Here is a 22,525-nt window from a genome sequence, read left to right as displayed (position 1 = left end):
ATCAAAAGTAAATTCTCCTTACCTTCAAGAATTTCCCATGAATCTGAGCGAAAAACTGCATAATGATATTGTCACCGTTCGGATGCACAGTGTAATATCTCAATTTACTACAGTAGTTGCCGAAAATGTAACAGGGATATCTCCAATTAGGTAGCTAGCACATGATCAACAAACGTGTTTAGAAGAACAAGGAGATTTAATCTACCCGTGAAAATGACTTGAAACCATGTGAGCTCTTCTGCAGTGAGGAAAATTTACACATTCCATTCTCTGAGCCGTCGATTTTTTTTGGTCAACCAACAAAATGGCTTCCGGACCGATGAGTAACGTGTTGATACGGAGATGGAGCGAGATTTACAAGTTGAAATCATGATTTGGAATAGATTTTTCTGTTTGTTCGGCAAAAGAGGCGGGGTGAAGTGGAAGGAGAAGTTGTGAATACTAATACGAACTACGTGATATACAGTAAGTTGAATTTAACAAGGTTTAAATGTCTGAGTTTAGTTGGTAATTTAGTTGCAAGGTCAACTTCGTAAATGAACGAGTCCATAGTCTAGACGTGTTGTGTATTAACAATATCAATATCGTACTCACGTCGTAACCTTGTTTGTCCATGATGGGAACATGGAGGTAGAATGAGAGGAAGTACGAATCAAACGGCCTCTTCCTGTAGTGTGTAGCCGGACGGATGGATGGTGGTGAAATAATATGAATGATAATTGTATATAGATGGGGAACATACAGAAATTGTCAAACAGAACCTACTCCTAATCCTATCCTATACCCAATGCAATAGTAATACTGCAAAACAGTGCAATATTTAAAATTAAATGCATGCATGCATAGGCCTATTTCAAAATTCAAAACAAATTGTTGCAATAGACAGTGTAAGTTAGTTAAACATTAATACACGCTTAAAATGTTGTTGATTGGTACCGGTAGCACTCTACTGTAAATAACTATGTCGTCACGTTTTTTGCTGTCAAAAGTGTCAGTTATTCAACCACTATTGTATACGATCACTGCATCACATCATGGAGGAATAAAACTTGCCGTCAGGATAACTTTCCATATGTCGCCACTAGACCCAGTAACTGGGGCGCTGTACTCCTTTTTTCGAAATTTTGACATTCTCTTCGAACTAGCCGACCGGGAATGTCAGAATTTTGAAAAAAGGAGTAGGCCTACAGCGATTGAAAAAGTGATGGCGCCATACAGAAACTTTTCCAAACGTCATGATGTACATATGATATGAGTAAGGACAGGCGCAATTAACACTGGACACCTTTGGTAATTGTCAAAGATCAGTCTTCTCACACGGTGTATCTCGACATATAAAATGCACAAAATAACAAACCTGTGAAAATTTGAAAGTGAACCCTACCTTTTTTAGCCCACCTTGTTAAGCTGTTAATGGCTCTCTTTTAACATCAGTCTCATGGCGACTGTGATGAGACCGATTTTAAAAGAGAGCCATTTACAGCTCAACAAGGTGGGCTACCTACCTTTTACCAAATCCTGGCTACAACCTTGGAAAACCTTCGCAACTTGCCTGCTAGCAAGAGTTGCAGCCATTCCCGCATAGCCACTCCGTAATTCGGACTTAAAGCCATTGGACCCTTTCGGTACAGAAAAAAAAAAAAAAGTTCACGGATTTACAAACAATTACAGGGTTTACAGAAGGTAATGGTGAAAGACTTCTCTTGAAATATTAGTCCATGAAATGCTTTTCTTTTTGAGAAAACGGTAAAACAATATAAATTCTCGTTAACGAGAATTACGGACAGAAAAAAAAAAAAAAAGTTCACGGATTTACAAACAATTTACAGGGTTTACAGAAGGTAATGGTGAAAGACTTCTCTTGAAATATTAGTCCATGAAATGCTTTACTTTTTGAGAAAACGGTAAAACAATATAAATTCTCGTTAACGAGAAGTACGGATTTGTTATAAACACATGTCATGACACGGCGAAACGCGCGAAAACAGGAGTGGGTTTTCCCGTTATTTTCTCCCGACTCCGATGTCCGATTGAGCCTAAATTTCCACAGGATTGTTATTTTATATATAAGTTGTGATACACGAAGTGTGGGACTTGGACAATACTGTTTACCGAAAGGGTCCAATGGCTTTAACCTTATTGGTTTACAAGTCTATGGCTCTATCTTCAAGACTATCTTCAAAAATGCCTAATTACTGTAGTGTATTATAGGCCTATATTATTATAAATTTTACTTTAAAAAATTAAGTGTGTAATTTAACTTTTGAAGAGGGCAAGGGCATTTTCATTTTTCATTGAACAAACTTTACAAGAGGGCCTAAGACCAGGGCAACAGAGGCTGTAGCCTTCAAGTTCATGTTCATGTATCTTGGACACCTGTTCAAGACCCTGGTACAGTTGATCATCATCAGATTGGTTATTCACTGAGTGAGAGTGGTTGTTTAAAAACACTTCTCCTGTATGCAGAGGTTATGGATTTGAATCCCACTTGAGTATGTATGTAGTATGGATTTGTTTAGGAAAGTTTCAAATTTCTACTGGAACATGTTCCAAGGGTAGACCTACTGTGGCAAGTGGCAGGCAATTTTGCCACCATCGCCTCTGAAGTATCAGGTCTGTTAGGTACTATGTGATACTCATTTTTTTAATACTATGTTTTTAAAATTGCAACCAAGTTTGTTGTGTAAAGAAACTCATTGACCATGCCTTCATTGAGTGTAAAAAGTTGTGGTTTTTGTTACAGTTTGGGTATTTTAACTTCAGTTCAGGGAAACAAAAACTGTGATGGAAATTTACGATCAAATACAGTATGGACACTGATTATTTTTTGTGACATCTAGGCCTGGGACCGATTTTACAAAGCAATAAAATTCATCGTAATACAAATTTTTTAATATCACCATTAGTGATTTGTATTGTGACATCACACTTTACTTAGCAAAGTTCTACGATTGATTGGCAGTTACGATCAATCTTAGATCTTTGTGAAACCAGCCCTTGGAATAACATGGAGGCCATTTATGATGGTGATGGCCTTCTTAGCCCTGGTGGTGACCTTGGTGCCCATCATAAGTTTTCCATGAACTTCTTTTAGATTTCTAAAAATGGCCATTGCAAAATGAAAATGGGCTTGCTTTGTCCTCGCAAAAAAAATAAATTTTGTTTCTAGGCCTGGCTTCCCCAGTACAGTCTGTTGCCCTGGTCTTGGCCTTGGTGCCCATTAAAAGTTTCCCATGATGTTTTATAGGTTTCTAAATGGAAGTGCCCTTTTAATGAAAAAGGCCTTGCTTTGCCCTCTCCAAAAACAAAAGGCGGCCTGGCCTCCTCAATCTTTTGCCCTGGTCTTGGCCTTGAGTTTGGCCTTTTTTGCAAAAGGAAAATGTACTTGCCCTCTCAAGATGAAATTCCAGGCTAGCACAAAAATTAAAAACTTTCATTCAAATCAACAAACATCTTGTCATTTATTAATTTACGACCAAATATCTGCGTGAGATAATGAGAGGGTATTGTGGAATGAGTTCAAGTGTACATTGTATGTAGTTAGTAGAACTTTTTGTACCATTTCTGCCAGTCATTTCTTACATTTCCATGCCTGCTTGTCATACCGTGTGAATTCCAACATGCTTTGTAACCAAACGACTGAATTCCGTGTGAGTTTCACTCATGCATAGCTGTATCCAGCCATGTGGGGCTTTCACAGCTTTTGTGCCATTTAGTTTGGCCATGCTTTGACAATCTGTTCCAGAGTTGATTGTAATTTGGATTTGTTTTGTTTGCCCACACATTTGCACAAAATGTAGGCGGCTTCGTAATGCAGCGTGAGAAATTCCTACGAAAGCCACAAGTAGACCATAACGTATTGTACATTGTTGTATGACACATTGTATGATGATCAAATACCAAATTTGTTGTTATTTTTACTCAAATCTAACTCGCCTTGGTTAGGACTAAGGATGGATGATTTAACTTAAAAATAATAGACAGTTTCAAAAGCTTTCTGGGTTTTTACACTGTTGATTATATTTTTTCTTGGACCTGATGTGTGTGTACATGTTCGATACTTTGTTCTTGGATCATACGCGACATTTTGCAGTTTTCCCTTTTAAAATCCTTGCAGTCTCAATTGCTTCTTAAATCTACTGACGGCCTGGAATTATATGGCTGCCGTGGCCTTTGTTGCCCCTGGTCTTGGCATTGGTGCTGCTTCAAAATTTGTCCACACTTTCCAATGGAAGTGCCCTTTGGAGGCTTCGTAAAATCAAAATGGCTTGTTCCCTGTTATCCAACATGTCCAAGTCTAATCAATTTGGGGAAAATGAAAGGATTTGGGCCTCATTCTCTCTAGATCCACACTGTCAAGTCTCTGTCATGGTTCACAGAGGGACAGTGAAATTTCTATGCGTTGAGACATTTCAAAATCGAGGAATTTTGGAAGGCATTCATATTAAATTCAAATCAACTTTGTTTATTGTACAATTCAAAAACAACTAAGCCTATAGACCATAGTCCAAAGACTTAACATGTCAAGTTTACAAAGATTAATTCAAGATCAATTTTAAAGGTGTTTGATACCTTATGCAAGTTTTGCAATACGATTTACCTGTAGAAGTTTCAGCTTCATTTCCCAGAGTTTTTGAGCTAAGAAAAAAAAGGGAATTTGTCATTACCATTTTAAAAATCTTTAAACTGTGTAAGTTTTCAATGTTTATCTGTGGACGTTTGTGTTTTGTGTCATACAAAAATTACCCAGACCCTTTTAAAAGAAAGGTCCTTCGTTCTTAGGAATCCTTTCCCCCCTCACCAACCCTGCCCCAACCACCCACACCAATCCTGCCCAAACCACCCACACCAACCCAGCCCCCAACCACCCACACCAACCCTGCCCCCAACCACCCACACCAACCCTGCCGGCCCCAACCACCCCTCCCGGATGATCAAGGCACGATGCCCAATGGGACACATTTTGAATTAGAGTGATAAGACAGTTTTAGTGTTTGCATTGTGTTTTGCCCAGTGGATAGGGATTTGAATATAGCTGTTCCCGTAATCTATTGTAAGACTTACTTTACTCATTCTTTATAATAAGTTACGCACACATGCATGGCAGCATTATGACATGCTGCCATCTTGTTCAAGGGCTTAAAATACTCACTGAATCAGTGAACCACTGGCCAGAGTCCATTAATTTTAACATCGGCTGGTAGCCCAACAACAGCAGAACTAGTCCCATAGCCCTCAGTCTAGTGTTTTTCAAACATGGACCGTAATTTTTATCAGAAGTCGGTGTAAAAGTTGCCAACAATAAAAGCCGCTAAGAAAATGCCGGTTTTTCATATCACATCTATGCACTGAAGACAGGGTTTGAAACTGTGTGTTTTGTTTGAGTGAAAACCCCTTCTCTTTTTAATCCCTGAGCAAAAGAAAAATGTATGCCTTAAAGTTAATTTAAACTGCTGGTGAAAGTTAATATTGTTCAATAGCAAGAATAATTTCAAGAAACATTTTCAAGCATTTATTTATAAGCTTCCCCTCTTTCTTAGAAAGAAGGGAACACCAGAATTTCAGCTCCTTTCTGCATGGATACTAAATTTGTTAAATACGCGGCTAACTGACTCGGTAGGTACATGTTGTAGCTATTTATCAAAGTGCTGACATGTACACCACTGTCCACTGGGCCTTAATTTAATCACACCTGGGACAATATCTAAAACTTCTTTTGGAGTTTGCAGCACCACGTTGACAAACAGACAGGTGGCTAACCATTTTCATCAACTTCTATACTGGCTGCATTTGTCCAAGAAAACACGTGTCACAACCGGGATTCGAACCCACACACTGATGACTAGCCATCTGAACTTTGATGATCTAATGCTTCAGCCACGACCGACAAGCTTACTTTGGTTTGTTGTCAAACTCGTTTAATGTCGGTGAACAAATGGGTGGGAAAAGGGGAGGAAGAGGGAAATTCACTTGTGAGACACACGTTAGCTATGTTTGCTCAGTATTTTGTATTTATTGAGAAATCTTTTAAACTATAACCAATGTTTTGCTTCTTATTTTATTGCAGAAGAAATACCATAAAATAAGTGGATAGAAAAAATACTAAAGAATTTGGGCCGTTGGGCCCCTCTGAACAATTTAAGAGATGCAGAAGGGGACCCGCCCCCGGAATTGTGTCACAAACAATCGGCAGATGCTTCTGGAAATTAAAGAGTCTCTTCAACATCTTCACATGAATCAGGAGCCGTCGAGCAATGGAAATCTTGGGGACGTCCCGCGGAGGGGCGACGTTGGGCGGCAGAAATTCGGGGAGCACCGTAAGAAATTGCAAGAGATCAGGAACAGTTTGGGGTTGTCTAACGGGGTTGGAGAGTCGGGGCCGGTGTCTGGGATCGCAACGTCGACGGCGACGACAGCTAACAGGCAGATGCTGCAACATCTTGTCAACATGGGTTATGAAGAGGTAAGTCCATGTACTTTATAGGCCTTGATACCTCTTAGAAATGAGGTAATACTCTACAAGTTTTAGAACCATTAATAACTTACTTGGTTAAGAGCACTGTAAGAAAGTTTTGTAACTTAAAAACAGCGAAAAGCAGAGTCCATTGAAGTACAAATGTTTTTTCAGAGAAAGCGGTAATTTTCCCAGCTCAAAAAAAATTAAACCTGAGAAATGCTTCAGGCATGAAGCCCTTTTCCAGGCATCAGAAAGCACACAATTCCATGTATGCAACAGGGTGTCTTTCTTTCATTTTTTTTTTCTTGCAATGTCCCGGTGACCAATTGAGCCCAAATGTAATACCTTTTGAAGTTGCCAAAGACCAGTATCCTCACTTGGTGTATCCCAACATTATGCATTTAAAGGCCTAAGCCTATAACAAACTTTAAACATTTTCTAGTGTGTATTTTCATTGGATGTAGCTCTCTTCACAGTTGTTCTCTCACATCTAAAATTAAAACTCCTTAGAGTAAAACTTTTCCTTTTGCGGGGTTGGGGGTAGGGGGGAGGTCTTGGCTTATAAAATGGATAGTTCACTTTTCTTAGAGTCCTTGACTTTTCACAACCAGAATAACTCGTACAAAATGAAACGAAATGCACTACGAGCATGTCAAAATTTGCCTTGATCATGCTTACTGTGAGGATAATTATACAGGAGCACAAGATATTTTGCAAAGCTCTTAAAGTAGTTTGACCTCTCAATTCCCTTTTTAAAATATTCTAGGAACTTTCAGATGAAAAAGTACATTTCAGTTCATTACAGCGTTCATAACGATATGTACCCATAAAATCAACACAAGAGTTCAATCCCAAAAGCCAACATGAAAGTTTTTGCGGACAATAGAGTAAAGAGGTGAGGATGACTGTCTACGAGGCCATGCAGTGGTCAGCTCCGAACAAAGCGCAAAGAGGCGCTCTATAGAAAATGACAAATTCTACCCCATTGACATGTTAATCGTGGAATGTGGATTATGTGGGAGGTTGAATGGTGAATAGAAGGCCGACTCATTCAACTCTTTTGACTGTGGGGATGGGAAGGTTCATGCATGAACGGTTTCTGGCACTAGTCAAAGTTGTTGTCCATTGAGACTTTTATCATTTCCTTTTTTTTTTTTTTTTTTAAGTGAAAGTTGGAGCATTGTTTGAGTGGATGACAGTAACCAGCACATAATGTGTTGTTTGGAAGAATTCATGTGTAATAATTTGTGTACCTGTAGATTGTGTGGTCTGATTTCTCACCTTAGTTGCTGTATGTTTGAAAGGGGCACAGTGTCTTGGATTGGTCGAGTTTGTCTTTGAAAAGCATTTGTAACAGTTTGTTATAAATTGAAAGATATTTTAAAAGTAGAATATATTAATCAACATTAAGTATGACTCAAAATTGCGTGGTTTTCTTTTTACCTTGTCGACTGACACGGTCGGCCATTTATGGGAGTCAAATTTTTTACTCTCATAAATGGCCGACCGTGTTAGTTCGCAAAGTTAAAGGAAAACCACGCAATTTCAAAGAAAATTTGTGTGGATCATTATATTCTACTTTTAAAATATCTTTATAACCGTGCATTTTATAACAAACGGTTACAAACGCTCGGCTGATCCAAGGCAACGTGTTCCTTTAGGATAAGACCCAAACCACTTTTTTTATAGCGTTACAGTTAAAGCATACTTCATCTACTTGTTTGTATTGGTAAAAAAAATCAACACCATTAAACTTTCCAATAGTTTCACATTTTAAGGACCAGTCAAGATTTTCTCCAATTGGTCTCAAGGCCAAGTCACACTTCAGCGATAACGATAATGACGCAAAGATAACGCATTCTATTGGTTATTTGCTCCACGCAGAACACGCCCCCGCTTGTTCAACCAATCGATTGCGTGCATTTTTAACGTTCTACGTTGTCGTTATCGAGGCCTGTGTGACCGGGCCTTAAGTTGCTATTTTAGGAGAGCTGCCAACTCCACTTGATTCTTCAGAAAATTCCCTGGAAATAAACCAATCTTTCCATGGTCTGATAAGGAAATTTGAAATCTCCATGAATGGGGGACTTTCAGGACGCTTGGTGGCAGCATACTTACGAGGTAAAATCCATTGTTCTTGGCAATGTGCGCATGCTCAGAACTACGTAAACAATGGACATTTACCTGGTAAGTCTGCTGCCACATAGCGTTCAAAAGTCTCCTATTAGGGAAACTTGTTTACCATTTCCATTGAATGTCATTCCAATTGCATCCCTGTTTGGTGTGCGAAATCTCCCTGTCGATTGCAGTGTGCAAATGTTGGCAGCTCTGGTTTACAAATAATGTAGTGTTGAAAGGCATCATTTTCATACCCGGTATTGTATACACCAAAACAGTAACAGTAGTGAAAAAAGCAGAAGGGACTACTGAAAAGCAGTGGTTGAAACTGTTGGTAATTACTCAAAATAATTATTAGCATAAAACCTTACTTGGTAACAAGTAATGGGGAGAGGTGGATAGTATAAAACTATGTGAGAAAGTAACGTAGTTTTCGAGAAAGAACTAATTTTCCACGGATTTGATTTTAAGACCTCAAAATTAGATTTTTAGGTTTTGAAATCAAGCATCTGAAGGGTGTAGTTTCTTTCATTATTATCTTGCAACTTTAACGACCAATTGAGCTGAAACTTTCACAGGTTTGTTATTTTATGCATTATGTTGAGATACACCAAGTGAGAAAACTGGTGTTTGACAGTTAACAATCGTGTCCAGTGTCTTTAAATTACAAGCTAACTGGTAGTGCTGGCTAGTCACTGAAATAGTGTACCGTGTATGGCAAACCCTGAGAATACACTGTGACTACACATTGTAAGCGCAGAGCTCTGTTGCCAGTCTGTGGTCTAGACATATTCATCTTGTTCATGAATCATATTGGAAAGTTTGCATAGTTCAAGTGCTAGACAGGTCGCAGGGCATGCATGACCTCCCAAGTGTCAGTTTACTGTCTACGCTCCTGTCCTACATACAATACAACATTACAACTGAAGTGCTATTCACACAACAGGAATAACTGGGGTCCCGTGCTTTTAAAACTTAAGCATGGTTGTAAAATGAACATGTAGCAATGTTTGACAAGATTTTGCAAGAGAACTTGGACAGTAGAAACAAATGTTGTCCTTTCACACAAGGTACTGTTTTTAAAATTGTACAACCATGCTCTTTTGTGAAAGGGGCATTATAGTAGACTTTGTGTGTACAAAATTAACTATTAATTTATCTAAGACTCTGACTGCCCCTTGCTTTTTGTGCTTTCTGCCTCTTTCTCTCCCGTATTAAAGTATCAACTTGACTGCTTACATCTGTTGTCTTACAAGTCATTCAATCTTTGAGAAAGACTCTGCAAAGGTTGAAACATCGGACCATTTAACTATTTTTGTTTAGCTTTTACTCTAAAACTATCTTTAAACGAGTGGTTTAAAACAGTTCTCTAGTGATCTAACTTACCAAGTAATTTTTTGATGGTAATTAATTTTTTGAGTAAGTATCAAAGGTTTTCCCCTTCCTTTAAGCAGTAGATACCGCTAATTAAAAAAAAATAGAAAAACAGATTAATCAATTTATGTTTTTTTGTGTATTATTTTGTTCAGGAGATTGCTGTCAGAGCTCTGAAACTTTGCCAGAATCGTAGCATCGAGGCGGCGGTGGACACCATCATCAACAGACTGTCAGGTTTCAATGATGCAGGTAGTGACAGCCAAGTGTCTACTGCTAAGTTCCTGGCCAATGGAAGCTCAAGGGTGTCTACAGGTGAGCAGTTGTACTGTGTATAAATGTATATTGGTTGAAATACGCGTCATCGACCGCCATCTTTGATGTATTATTAAGGGAAAAGTGCACGCTTGTATGCGCTGCGTGTGACTCTAAGCCAATGGTAGCTCTTCACGCGTGCACAATTCATCAAATATGGCGGCCGATGACGCTTATTGCAATCCATATGTAGATGTATTTGTTGAGTCTTATTTTGATATCGAGTAACAAACCACAAGGGATAATTAATAGAAAAAAAGTGGCATCCCCTTTAGGTGATCCCTTGGGTTTTTTTTTTTTTAACTTGGGTGCTTTAAATGGCTATATGGCAGCTAATGGTTCATGGCTTCTGACTGGCACCCCCAAACAAAGACATCGACTAATAGGGAGACTGCAACATAGTGCTGGATTGTTCAGTTTAATCTGTAGCTCTTTGGTTCTAGTCTCGCTCTCAGTCAATTTGTCTTTGTTCAAACCTGAATCATAAGGTCAGAAGAAAAATTTACGGAAGTGATGCATTTGGACACATCTTTAATTTTTTATTGTTATTAACTTCATTCTTTTCTCAACCTCACACCATCAGCCACAATCAATCGGAAGCCAAGCTTTGAGGATAGATCTGGTGGCAGTTCTCCGAGCACAGACATCTATCGGCCAGACACCACGTCCTACTACAACCACCCAGCTCTCAAACCTGTTGCGGACTACACCAGAAACACTTCAAACCCGGTCTCTCGGAACAACTCCTTTGAAAATGCAAAGAGCCTACCTCAGCAGTATGGTGCCAGACAGTATACAACGAACGTTGTGATTGGTGAGAGACAGACTCCCCCGCCCATACCTACACAAGGGTTGTCCAATCACGTTGGTGGTCACATGGGGCAAGGGTCGATCCCTACGATAAGTGGGGAGTACCGGCTGACTCAAACAAGTCAACCTGTTTACACGTCTGGACGGCCGCAGCAAATGACACATCGCTTAGTCCCTGTTGGACCAACCAGGCATTTGCCCGGGAATTTAGTGGGTGGCCAGAATCCCAATGCCCAGGGGCAAACAAGAGACTATGTAGCCCATAATCTAGGCCGACCCATGGTGATAGGGATGGGAAATAGACAGAGTGTTTCAAGTGACAGGACTCAAAGCGATATAAGGACACCGGTCGGCAATACACAGAGCAATGTCGTTATCGGTCGGTTAGGTTCACACACCGACCAAACCCAGACGTATCACACACAAGGCACGAACGGACAAATGCACCAAAAGGGCAGCGTGAACACTAACAGATACTCGACAGGCAGCGATTCAGGTATCTCCAGTGCCTCGCCGAGTTCGTTGAACCCTGACGAGTATCGGTACAGCCGACAGACCATCACCGAGAGCGCTCAGTGTTACTACGGCATCACTTCCTCGACGACAACGACATACACCGTTGGTAAACAATTCACATTAGCCGATCATAATGCAGGGTATCCGAGTTCATCTCAGTACCAGCCTGCAAAGACTTATCTAACTCAAGCTTCGCCTATGGACAAACACCAACAAGGTTTACACGTGTACTCTCAACAGAGTCCGATACCACAGCAACCGTCAGGTAGCCAAGCGTATGTTGGTCAACATCACTATGATAAGAGATCACCTGTTATTGATCATCTAACGGCGAAACATTTACCACAGCCTGTGCCGACAAATGACCACTATCGAAGCTCAGCTCATATTGTCATTTTACCACCAGAGGGGCAAGCGGGCACCGCCACCCAATCTCAACTCCTTGATCAGGACATTATAAATGCCATGATCAGTAAAACGCAACCCCCTCCAAGCTATGAGATGAGCACGCTCCACCGCCAACAGCTTGGCATACAGAGTCAAGCAAGTGGCTCAATGAACAGTAGCCCATTGAACAGTAGTACCTCAGTTGGTCCGGCTCCCTCGCTTGCCCACGACAACCTGGTCGGCCAGAACCACATCTACGTGAAGGAGCCCAATATCAACAAGCCACCGCTGAAGCAACCCCCTAGCTACGAAGCTAGCACCCAGCACCGCATTACACCCAATCCAACACCGTCAATCCAAAAACAGACATACAGTACTGATATCAGTAATTTCCGACCAATCACATCTCAAGGTTCTGCTGTGAATAAACCGCAGCAGCCGACCCCGCCACCAGCAGAGCCCCCTCAACCTAAGCCCGCCTTTACGATCGTCATATCAAGAGTCGGCGAGGAAGGGGGTAAGCTACCGCCGCCGTATCGATTGCCGCAGTCTGGGGCCAGTCAGTCCCAGTTTGGCGCCACCCCCACGCAATCTGAGACTCCGCTACGGAAAATATCTCCCCCACAACCTGTTGCTGTGAACACCACCTCTGCCTTAGCCATAGGTGCCTATAATGGTCCTGCTGTCATGCATTCCGTTAGGAGTACAGTTGTACCAAAGCCTGTATTGCAAACAGCTCATGGACCTGACCAGCTCCCGCCCCCTAGAGGTCCCTCACCTGACACCATTAGCACCCTCAGCACACAAAGCACTCAGAGCTCAAACCGATCGGAATCACCACCCCCTCCAAGACCCCTGTCTCCTCCTCTCTCAGAAATATCCACGACCTCTACCACGTCAGACACAGGAAGCGAAATCAGAAACACCGGCGTCTCCGATGAACTCCAAGAAAAGCAAAAAATTGAGTCGCCTGTCCCGGAGAGGAAAAACAAGGGTAAAAACATTGACAAGTTTGAATCGCGTGTCAAATCATACTCGCCGCAAGCCTACAAGTTTTATATGGAACAACATGTTGAGAATATTATGAAGTCGTACAGACAACGTCTCAACCGCCGTATGCAGCTTGAAAATGAAATGGCTCGGGTCGGCCTCTCGGAAGAAGCGCAGGATCAAATGAGGCTCATGCTAAACCAAAAGGAATCCAACTACATCAGGCTCCGGCGAGCCAAAATGGAGAAAAGCCTCTTCAAGAAAATCAAAACCCTTGGCATTGGAGCGTTTGGAGAGGTAGCCTTAGCGAGGAAGATTGACACAAGGCAGCTGTATGCGATCAAGACGCTGCGTAAAGCAGACGTCCTGCAGCGGAATCAAGTTGCTCATGTCAAAGCGGAGAGGGACATCCTAGCAGAAGCCGACAATGAGTGGGTCGTCAAGCTCTACTACTCTTTCCAGGATCAGGAGAACCTCTACTTTGTCATGGACTACATTCCCGGTGGGGATCTGATGAGTCTTCTGATCCGCTTGGAGATCTTCCAAGAGGACCTGGCCAAGTTCTACATTGCTGAGCTTGTGCTGGCCGTGGAGAGTGTACACAAGATGGGCTTCATCCATCGAGACATTAAGCCTGATAATGTGCTCATTGATCGGGATGGTCACATCAAGCTGACTGACTTTGGTCTGTGCACTGGATTCAGGTGGACGCATGACTCCAAATACTACCAGAAACGTAAGTTAACATTTTTTCTAGTTGGATTCTTGAATACAAATTTGCTTCATGGATGTTTCAGGGATGTTAATGTAACTCCTTGCATGGTGGATGGTTCCCCCATCCTTAAATCTGGACTGTTGTAGAGGAATATCAATTTCTGCCTCCAGCTCTCCTGAATTATTTTCATGTTTAATCATTTTCTTCTTGTAGACCCACCTAGACTGGCTTTTAGCCTTGTTTGGGGCGAACTTGCATCAAATAAAATAAAACTATAAAAAAATAGGCTGTTTTTCCTGAACTGTGAGCTCATCCCATGAAAGCTTGAGAGAGCGCGCAAGCTTGTGAGCCAGGCATGCTGTTTTCCTCCTTTCTTAATCTCAGTTTTACTATTCAAAATAAAAAAATACTCCACAAAATCTTTGAAATTTTGTAATTTCCACTTTTTTGGTTAAGTTACAGTTGCATGCCTATTAAAAATGTACATTAATCTGTGGTTTTAAAAACCCACTCTGTAATCCGTTGGCATTCTACATGATTTTATCTTCATGTTTTTATGAATTTGTTCTAAATGAAGAAGAAAAAAAATACATAAAACAAATAGGGGGGGCGGAGGGAGGACCGGTGAGGTGGATGCTCACTAATCTCCCATCACTGTAAGCTTCTGCCAGGGTTAGGTTCAGTTTTGTCGCCAGACCAATTCTTGTGGTGGTCTCTAAATCAAATTCAGTCCACCAAGGGCGAGTGGTTCAGAAAAATAATTAATGTTTAGAAACGGGGCCACCATTGCTGAAGTGCAATTGTTTTGTAGAGTAGTGGGCAAAATTTATCAGTTATGGGCGGGCCCGCCCGGCACTTCCCACCTTGGCTACAATACTAGATACAACCCTTTAGTGTACTCGTCTTCATCTTAGCCCTAAACCAATAAATACAAATAGTGCATCACTGTCTGTACCGCTACAACACTGTTCAGGATTTAAAATACATGCATCAAAAATTTGACCTTTCCACAAATATTTCCCTTGATTCTGAACAGAGGGTCACAGTAGACAGGACAGCATGGAGCCCAGCGAGGAATGGGGCGACCCCTGCCACTGCGACTCGCCCAAGGAGAGTACCAACAAGAACGGAGAGTTCAAGGTGGGCCAGAGGATGAAAACACTGGAGAGACGCAGGAAGAGGCAACAGGAACGCTGCAAGGCACACTCGCTGGTCGGCACGCCCAACTACATCGCGCCTGAGGTCCTTCGCAGAGTCGGTCAGTACCTTATTGTTTCTTATTGTTTGGATATGTCAGTGCAATAATGGCCGAGTGCCGAGTGAATAAGAACACCAAACTCATTGTTTCTTTATTGAGATGCGCCCTTATTCCTTATGAGCAGCCTCAGTGACTGAATGTTAATTAGTTTCCATTTGAAATTTGACTTTGCACCAGGTAGTTAGTTGTATTATTTCTACTTCTGTATTCATTGCACGTTTTTTTTTTTGTACAGAGGTGTCACTGTGTTTTCATTGAAGTACATATTTAAATGAAGCGTAATATCTTTGTATATTGAGTCAATTGTTGACAATTTTGTTTATATTGTTAATTTAGTTTCTTGTTTTTTTTCTATACTGAATTTGTCTTTAATGTTCATCTTTTGATGTGATATTTCTTTAAAAAACTAGCAACACTTTTAATAATGTTCTGCCCTGTGGTTCATTGTACTTTTAATTTGTCATTATCAAAGAAAAAAGAATAATAATATTGATAATATTATAAGTAATGGAATATTAAGTGTTGTTACTGTTGGTAACAGAGCTTCCAACTCCATGTTATTCTACAGAAAGTTCTCTGAAAACAAACCAATCTTTTTATGTTGCGATGTCCCTACCTTTGTCCCTATCATGTTAAATGTACGTAATTCTAAATATCTCTGGTTGTCAATTATCAAAAGTATACCCTGCCTTTAATACAAAGTGTCCCTGTTTTTATCATCATTGTTTGGTTGAATGTTGTTTGTAAACAGTAGGCTATAAAAAAATGGATTTGTAGAGTGTTATTTGCTATATTTTTCATTTGATGGAATATTTTCTTTGATAGAAGTTTAAAACAGAACATCCCTTTTGTTTTGTGCAACCAGTTAATGTAGGCTATACACAGAAATGTGATCTGTAGAGTACTGCTCTATATATTTTTCATTTGATGGAATATTTTGTGTTGATATAAGTTCAGTACAGAATATATACTTTTTTGTTGTTCAAACAGTACATGTAGAAATGTGATTTGTAGAGTATTGCTCTATATATTTTTCATTTAATAGAATATTTAGTGTTGATAGAAGTTTCGTTTCTTTTTTTTCTAACAGTAGGCTATACACAGAAGTGTGACTGGTGGAGTGTGGGTGTCATCTTGTATGAGATGTTGGTGGGTCAACCGCCGTTTCATGCTGACTCTCCTGCAGAGACACAATGGAAGGTAAGTTTTAAAAAAAAATGCAGTTATTGAGATTCTTAAAATCAATCATCCATCCCACAACAGATTAATAGACAAATGGAAAATTAAAAATATTTCTTACACCCTTTCAGACAGGCGCTCCAAAGTCGCGCCGATCAAAATCCGAATTAAATAATTAAATTTGACATCTGAAATAGTTAGGAGCGACTAGACGCGCTAGAAATTGAAAGATCAACTGTTGCAGTCGTTCGGAACGACTCCGGAGCTCCTCGATTTCAGACGTCAAACTTGTAATGTAAATGTTATGTTAAGTTTGCCAGTCTGACACAATGTCTGAAACCAAAATTTATTTGGGTCGACCTCTCATCACTTTACACCACCAAGTAGTAAACAGGCAATTATGATTAATTAGCAACCAGTTTGTGTTTATACATTAATATTTTTATTTTTTATTATTTTTTTTTACTATATAATAGTTATGTTTTTCAATGACCTTTTTGTAAACTGTGCATTTCGGCTTTTTAGCCGCTGTATTGCAGTGTTTTAATAAATAAACCATGAATAATATTAATAATAAAAGTTTGCAAATTTCGTTGTCGGTGCACATACCCAAAAAGGAGTTGAGATAGTTTTAGGGATACTGAAGGCCCAAATGGAAAGAGGTAGGTGCTTTGATCCAATGTTAAAAGCATCCAATAATTTGTTTTGCCAGATGTTTTTTTTAACCAAGTGATTGAATTATGTTTCAGGTTATCCATTGGCCCAACACCTTACACATCCCCTCCCAAGCCAAGCTGTCCAGAGAAGCGTCCGACCTCATCCTATGCCTCTGCCAAGACCAGGAGACCAGGTACGGGGCCGATGAAATCAAGCACCACCTCTTCTTTCAGCAGATCGACTTCAGCACCAACCTCCGCAAGACGCCGGCCCCCTACCAGCCCACCATTCGCTACCCAACCGACACGTCCAACTTTGACCCCGTGGACCCCGACCGGCTCAAGGACTCCAACTCAAGCGGAGACAGTTGGGACGGGTACCCGTACAACGGCAAGAACAAGACGAGCAGTGGCCTGGAGAATGGGAAACATCCCGAACACGCCTTCTTTGAGTTCACCTTCAGGAGGTTCTTTGACGACAGGGGGCACCCGTACCCGGTACCCGTAGAGGAGTTGATGGGTGGGAATGGGGCGAAGTTCTCGGATCTTGACGCCCAACATGATAGTCAAGAATCCCAGGAACCTGTGTACGTGTGAGAGGCGCCAGTAAGTTCATAGATCATTTTGAAGGAGTCATTATAACCTTAGCCCAATTTCATAGAGCTGCTTAAAGCACATTAATTAGCTAAGCATACCAAAATTATGCTTACCAGAATAGAGTTACCGGCCAAACTACCATGTCACTTTCAACTTGTGACTGGTTGCTCAATCTGCTTTTCAGTAAAATTGTCAAGCATTATTTTCTCTCTTTAATAAATTTGGCCATTGGTTATTCACTGGCCATTGACTGAAACGGTTGTTGGTTTCAACCGCTAAAATGCGCCCCTACAGGAGAACAACCAAATTTGTATTGAGACTCGCCAGTAACTGACATCTTCACAGTCATATGAGGTGAAAGCAAGGCTTGCCTGATGCATCTCTGTATCTTGGGCATGCCTGGTATGTATGTAACCTCAAGAATGTTGATGAAGTCAGAGGTGGATTTCAATTTAGTTTGTTGTCCGTGGTTTCAATAGTAACATTTTGCAGAAACCTGATTAGGCCTGATACTTCAGGGGAGGCTGTGGAGGCAATTGCCCCCCGTGACCTCTGGTTATACCTTGGTGCCCTTTGAAACGCTCTTATAGAAAATGTGGATTGTGTTGAGTTTTGCCGACCTTGAATGCCTTTTTTAAAAAAGGGGTAGAAATTGTGTGTAGGGCAAGTTCCAATCCTTAAAATTTACTGAATGGAAGTATCCTTCGAAATGGTTTAGTCTAGATAGTATTTGACCCTACATTTGTTTCAAATGTGCTTGTTTTTTTAGGACAGTTCATTAGAATGCACAGCAAACATCTTCAGGAAATAGTGTGTGGACATTAATTTCCTCCCATGACGATTAAGTTAAAAAATTAGGAATTTGTCTTTCATGAAATGAAGACAGTTTTAGAAATCTGGCCCAAGGACCTAAGCAGCAGTTGAACCAATACGTACTGTTTGTATATTTTACAGAAAATAAAAGAAAAATGTATTATGTATAAATATCGATGGGAATAGACATCCTAAAGTTCTTGAAAAGAACTGCAGTCGATTGTCATAATACCACCAGTATGTTTAACATTCAGGAAGAAAAAGGACTGGTGACAACTCTATTTTTGTCCATGTAAATTTAATTAGCGTTGAGGCGTCATTGAAAGAGTCACTTCTTCAGTGAAAAGTCAAAGTAGAATGACAAAGAAAAAGTGACAATGTGAGAAGTTTTTGGTGAAAGAAATGGTTAGTTTTGCCCAAACAATCTCATGTGAGAATGGTTTTTAGTTAATCTGAACAGGTCTAGTATTCCAATGTATGTTATCTTCTTAAAGTTTTATTCAATAAAATTTGAAGAAGCTCAGTACTGCTTGTACTAAGGCTGTGTTCGAAACAGAGACTTCGGCTATAGCTATGGCTAGATTGCACGCGTCTGCCTACTCTTCAACACTGGCAGACGCTCTGATCTAGCCCTAGCTGTAGCCAAAGTCGCTGTTTCGGACGCAGCCTCTAACTTACTATTGAAGGATTCTCTCTTTTTGCAGTACTGATGAAGAAACGCAGTACTCCTTGACAAGGCAAAGCATTTATAGTAAAGATTGGTTGACCATGGTAGTCAAGATGAGAGTTTTTGTTGATAATAAAGCCTATACCTACATGTAGGATCAAAATTATTTTAGGAGGTACATAAAAATGATGGTATTTCTAACCCCTGGACTCTGACAGGAATAACATTCTTTATACTTACACTCATGCCTGATACTTCACAGAGGCAACGAATATGACTGTCTCCATGCCCCCGATCATTGCCTTGGTGCCCTTGAAATGCTCCAATATAAATTTACAATTTCCTCAAAGCCCTGTGTGACTTGAGCCTCTTGCCCTTTCAAAGACGAAGCATACAGGAAATATCAGAAAAATGGTTAATTAATAGGCTGAAAAAATCTACACCAGTGGTGGGAAAGTGTAGGTCGGCCCTCGTATTCAATCAAATTTGCCCACTCTCGTTCAAATGTCCAAATATCATGCCTTGGCTGGAAAACCATCTGAAAGCTTAAAAAAAAGAAGTTTGACATCATTGAAATGTCAAGTGTTTGTTCTCTATAAATGCTCTCCTTGTAATCTCCAATGCAGTGTACCAAAAGTTGCCTGTATTTTGGGGAATGGGGACATGGATTTGCCGTTGTTTTTATGTGCCATGCCTAAATGTTTGGATCTGCTAATAATAGTTAAAGCTTGACAGTTCAAATGATTTACACCCAAATCATTAGGATGTTTCAATCATTCACGTTTGAAACACATGAGGATGTAAACTCAAAGGTAGAAAATGTTAAATGCAACATTTTAACCTTTTAAATAGAAAGTGTAAAAAGAAAAAGCACACAAATTGTAAATAGAGTATTCAAAGTTAAAACAAGTTATATTGTAGCCAGCATGCAAAAGATAATGTTATATATGTTGTGTACATACATGTAACAATCCATGTTAAATTTTTAAATGTTTGTCGCTAGTACAGTTAACCAGGATTTGGCTATTCGGTTTTGTTAGCACAGTTTCTTAATCTGCTTAAAACACGTTTTGTACGCACTAATTTTGATCTTGGGTAACATCTTTTTAACAAGGCCTAAGGGAGTTTTTTCAGGAACGCTTTGTGGCACAGATATACTGAGTTGATCCATGGTTTTCTGGGACATGTGAGCATGCTCAGAACTACTCCAATCGACCCGATTCACCTGTCGTCATCATTACAATAATCTTGGTTAACGTCCCCGTGTGTTGGACAGAAGTACAGCAAAGTATTTGCGAAAAGAAATAGACAAGCAAAACAAATTTAGTGAAACGTTTTTTCACATTTTGATGGCTTTGTTTTTTGGTGTTTTTTTTTGCCCTGGATGTATCTACACGTACTTAACTCTAAACAGCAGGTCTAGTGTGAGATTGGAAGTCAAATATTCACCGTCAAATTTGATTCCATAAACTCGAGGCACAAGACTCCCACTAACTGTCGCAAATATTTTGCCATCAATTTGTTTATGAAATGATTTTCCATAAGGCATGAACAGAGCTTTTACTTTCTTGAGAGACTATTTATGTGATAACCGGACATCTCTATTGAGGTGTCTGGTACCTTGTCTTCATTAAGCCCAAGATCAGAATCATGTGTAAAAACAAATTCAAAATCTTAGATATTAGACTGGCCCTTTCATAAAGTGGCCAGAAGGTAGCCCGCAGCATCAGAGTTTAAAAAAAAAAGATCTTTCGGGGAGATGTTTTTTTTGCTGTTGTGATTTACCAAATTTGTATTCATATCTTGCCCGAAGGGTTAAATATGTAAACTTTGTATTAAAAAAAATGGATAACTTGCAGTCCCATGATATATTTTTGTTCTGCTGTTAAAAAGTGAAGTATGTATGTTTGAAGAGAATTACCCTACTATTGGCAAATGTTTGTATACATGGCTGTAAAAGGGAATGTGTACATGAACTGGTGAAAATATAAACGGTAAAAAGACCATTTTGTGAATACTATAAATTGTATGATAATGCTTTGTGTGTTTGTTCTATTTGTGTACAGGATAAAAAAACAAACTGTATTATTTGACCTTTAACATAATGAAGTGTACCATTGATTAAAACCTGAAAGCATAGCTGTCTTTTTTAAATTCTTATTAAATTGTATCGAATGAGGGCCGTCTTAGGTTTGAGTCTTCAAGGCTCATAGAGGTAGAAGCAAAAAATGAGGCAATCTAGCGCAATCTATGCGTTGGACACAAATTCAAAAGTTCTGCATAAAGCCCGGTTCATACTTCCTACGAATCATATGCGAAGCGCATTTTGACGCCACATCTTGTTTTTCGCTGTGAATATTTCGCAGTCTGAGTAGAACACAGCTTAACTCTTTCAATTTATTTTTTTCGAATTTGTGAAGTTAAAACTCGTATTGCATTCACAGAAAGTATGAACCGAGCTGAAAGTGCTGCATCTTGCTGCTTACTAAATCGGAGTGCTCCCCCACACTTCTGTTGGATAAGTACAAGAACCTCACCCATTTGGGACCTGGGGTGGATTTCACAAAAAGTTCAGGCTAGTTTATCTCGAGTTAGGAGAGTTAATACTTGCCCTAACTTGTGATTAGCCTAAAGTTTTTAATAACTTCTAAAGAGTCATAGGACCAGTACTAAGTCATAAAGCCTGTATTAAGCAAATTTGTTTTTACATGCTTAGCACATAAAAATCCTGCTTAGCAGGTATAGGTTACCAGCCAAAATACCAGTCTGCGAAATACTGAACAGTTTGAACTGTGGTGTCCGCTACCCCACTCATTTCTTGCTTAGCAAAGAACCTTACTAAGCATATAACAGCTTTATGAAATTGTGCCCTGTTGAATCCAAACTTTCATCAAATGTACATCTCGCTAGATTGCCTCTTTTTTTAGCTTTCGAGTCACAAGATGCTTGGCCCAATTTCATAGAGCTGCTTAAACAAGTAGCCAAGCACAACAAAAATGTGCTTACCAGAATAAGGTAACCAGCCAAACTGCTATGTCACATGTACATTTTGTGACTGGTATCCTGCTCATTTCTGCTAAAAGCAGAACATTCTTAGGCAATATTTCCTGCTTAAGCAGCTCTATGAAATTGAGTTCTGGAAACCAGTGATGAATGTCTGTTTGCTGTTGTCGGAAGTAAAGATCCGAAACTGTTTGAAAAACAGAACTAAATGCATCAGCCAGTATTAAAAAAGAAAGAAAAGAAACCCACAGATTTGTGAAGCTGAATGATTTTCAATAATTCATCATGTTTGCGCAATACCAAAATCATAACCCGACTTGAAATTAAATTCTTAAATGCGAGAAGGTTGATACTTGAAAACTTTGGAAACGTGTTCAAGCATCACTTTATTGGTTGTTTTTCACATAACAGAAGATGTAGCCACCACCTTGTACCCTGTACACACAAAACCTTGCAAAGACTTTTAAACGCAATGTGTTGCAAGAAAAAAAGGAGATAATTTTCCATCATTCCAATAATTCTGAGCTTGTGCAGTTAAGAAAACGATGGAATTTTAAAATCTGCTGCCGCCCAGTATATGTTTCTCTTTGTCAAACCTTATTAAAGGGGCATGCTAAGTTGCTCTCAAGTGCTGGACACTTGAAGTATAAATAGTGCGCTCCCCTTTAGC

At 39.9% G+C, this 22,525-nt stretch overlaps 1 protein-coding gene across 2 annotated transcripts; it reads left to right on the top strand.

The window, feature by feature from the left end:
- Positions 1 to 87: 87 nt before the first annotated feature.
- Positions 88 to 22,480, top strand: LOC139946755 (uncharacterized). Of its 2 annotated transcripts, none has more exons than XM_071944434.1 (7): positions 88 to 465; positions 6,068 to 6,463; positions 10,105 to 10,264; positions 10,848 to 13,703; positions 14,719 to 14,940; positions 16,034 to 16,140; positions 16,869 to 22,480. In XM_071944434.1, the coding sequence occupies exons 2-7, from the start codon at positions 6,146 to 6,148 to the stop codon at positions 17,370 to 17,372; spliced, it is 4,167 nt and encodes a 1,388-aa protein (XP_071800535.1). In that variant the 5' UTR covers positions 88 to 465; positions 6,068 to 6,145; the 3' UTR covers positions 17,373 to 22,480. The 2 variants fall into 2 exon arrangements, with proteins under 2 accessions (XP_071800535.1, XP_071800534.1); XM_071944433.1 differs by having other exon boundaries at positions 16,031 to 16,140.
- The last annotated feature ends 45 nt before the right edge of the window (positions 22,481 to 22,525 follow it).

The sequence above is a fragment of the Asterias amurensis genome, chromosome 14 (assembly GCF_032118995.1).
Source record: "Asterias amurensis chromosome 14, ASM3211899v1".
Lineage (NCBI taxonomy): Eukaryota > Metazoa > Echinodermata > Asteroidea > Forcipulatida > Asteriidae > Asterias > Asterias amurensis.
Note: the sequence above shows the minus strand (reverse complement) of the source record. Positions and strands in the feature narration are given on the sequence as shown.

Bases quoted from the DNA above. Each gene is read 5' to 3' on its own strand.
- LOC139946755 (XM_071944433.1), top strand. From the start codon at position 6,146: ATGCAGAAGGGGACCCGCCCCCGGAATTGTGTCACAAACAATCGGCAG. The intron at 10,265-10,847 runs GTGAGCAGTTGT...TCACACCATCAG, and splicing joins AAGCTCAAGGGTGTCTACAG to CCACAATCAATCGGAAGCCA. The intron at 14,941-16,030 runs GTCAGTACCTTA...TTTTTCTAACAG, and splicing joins TGAGGTCCTTCGCAGAGTCG to TAGGCTATACACAGAAGTGT.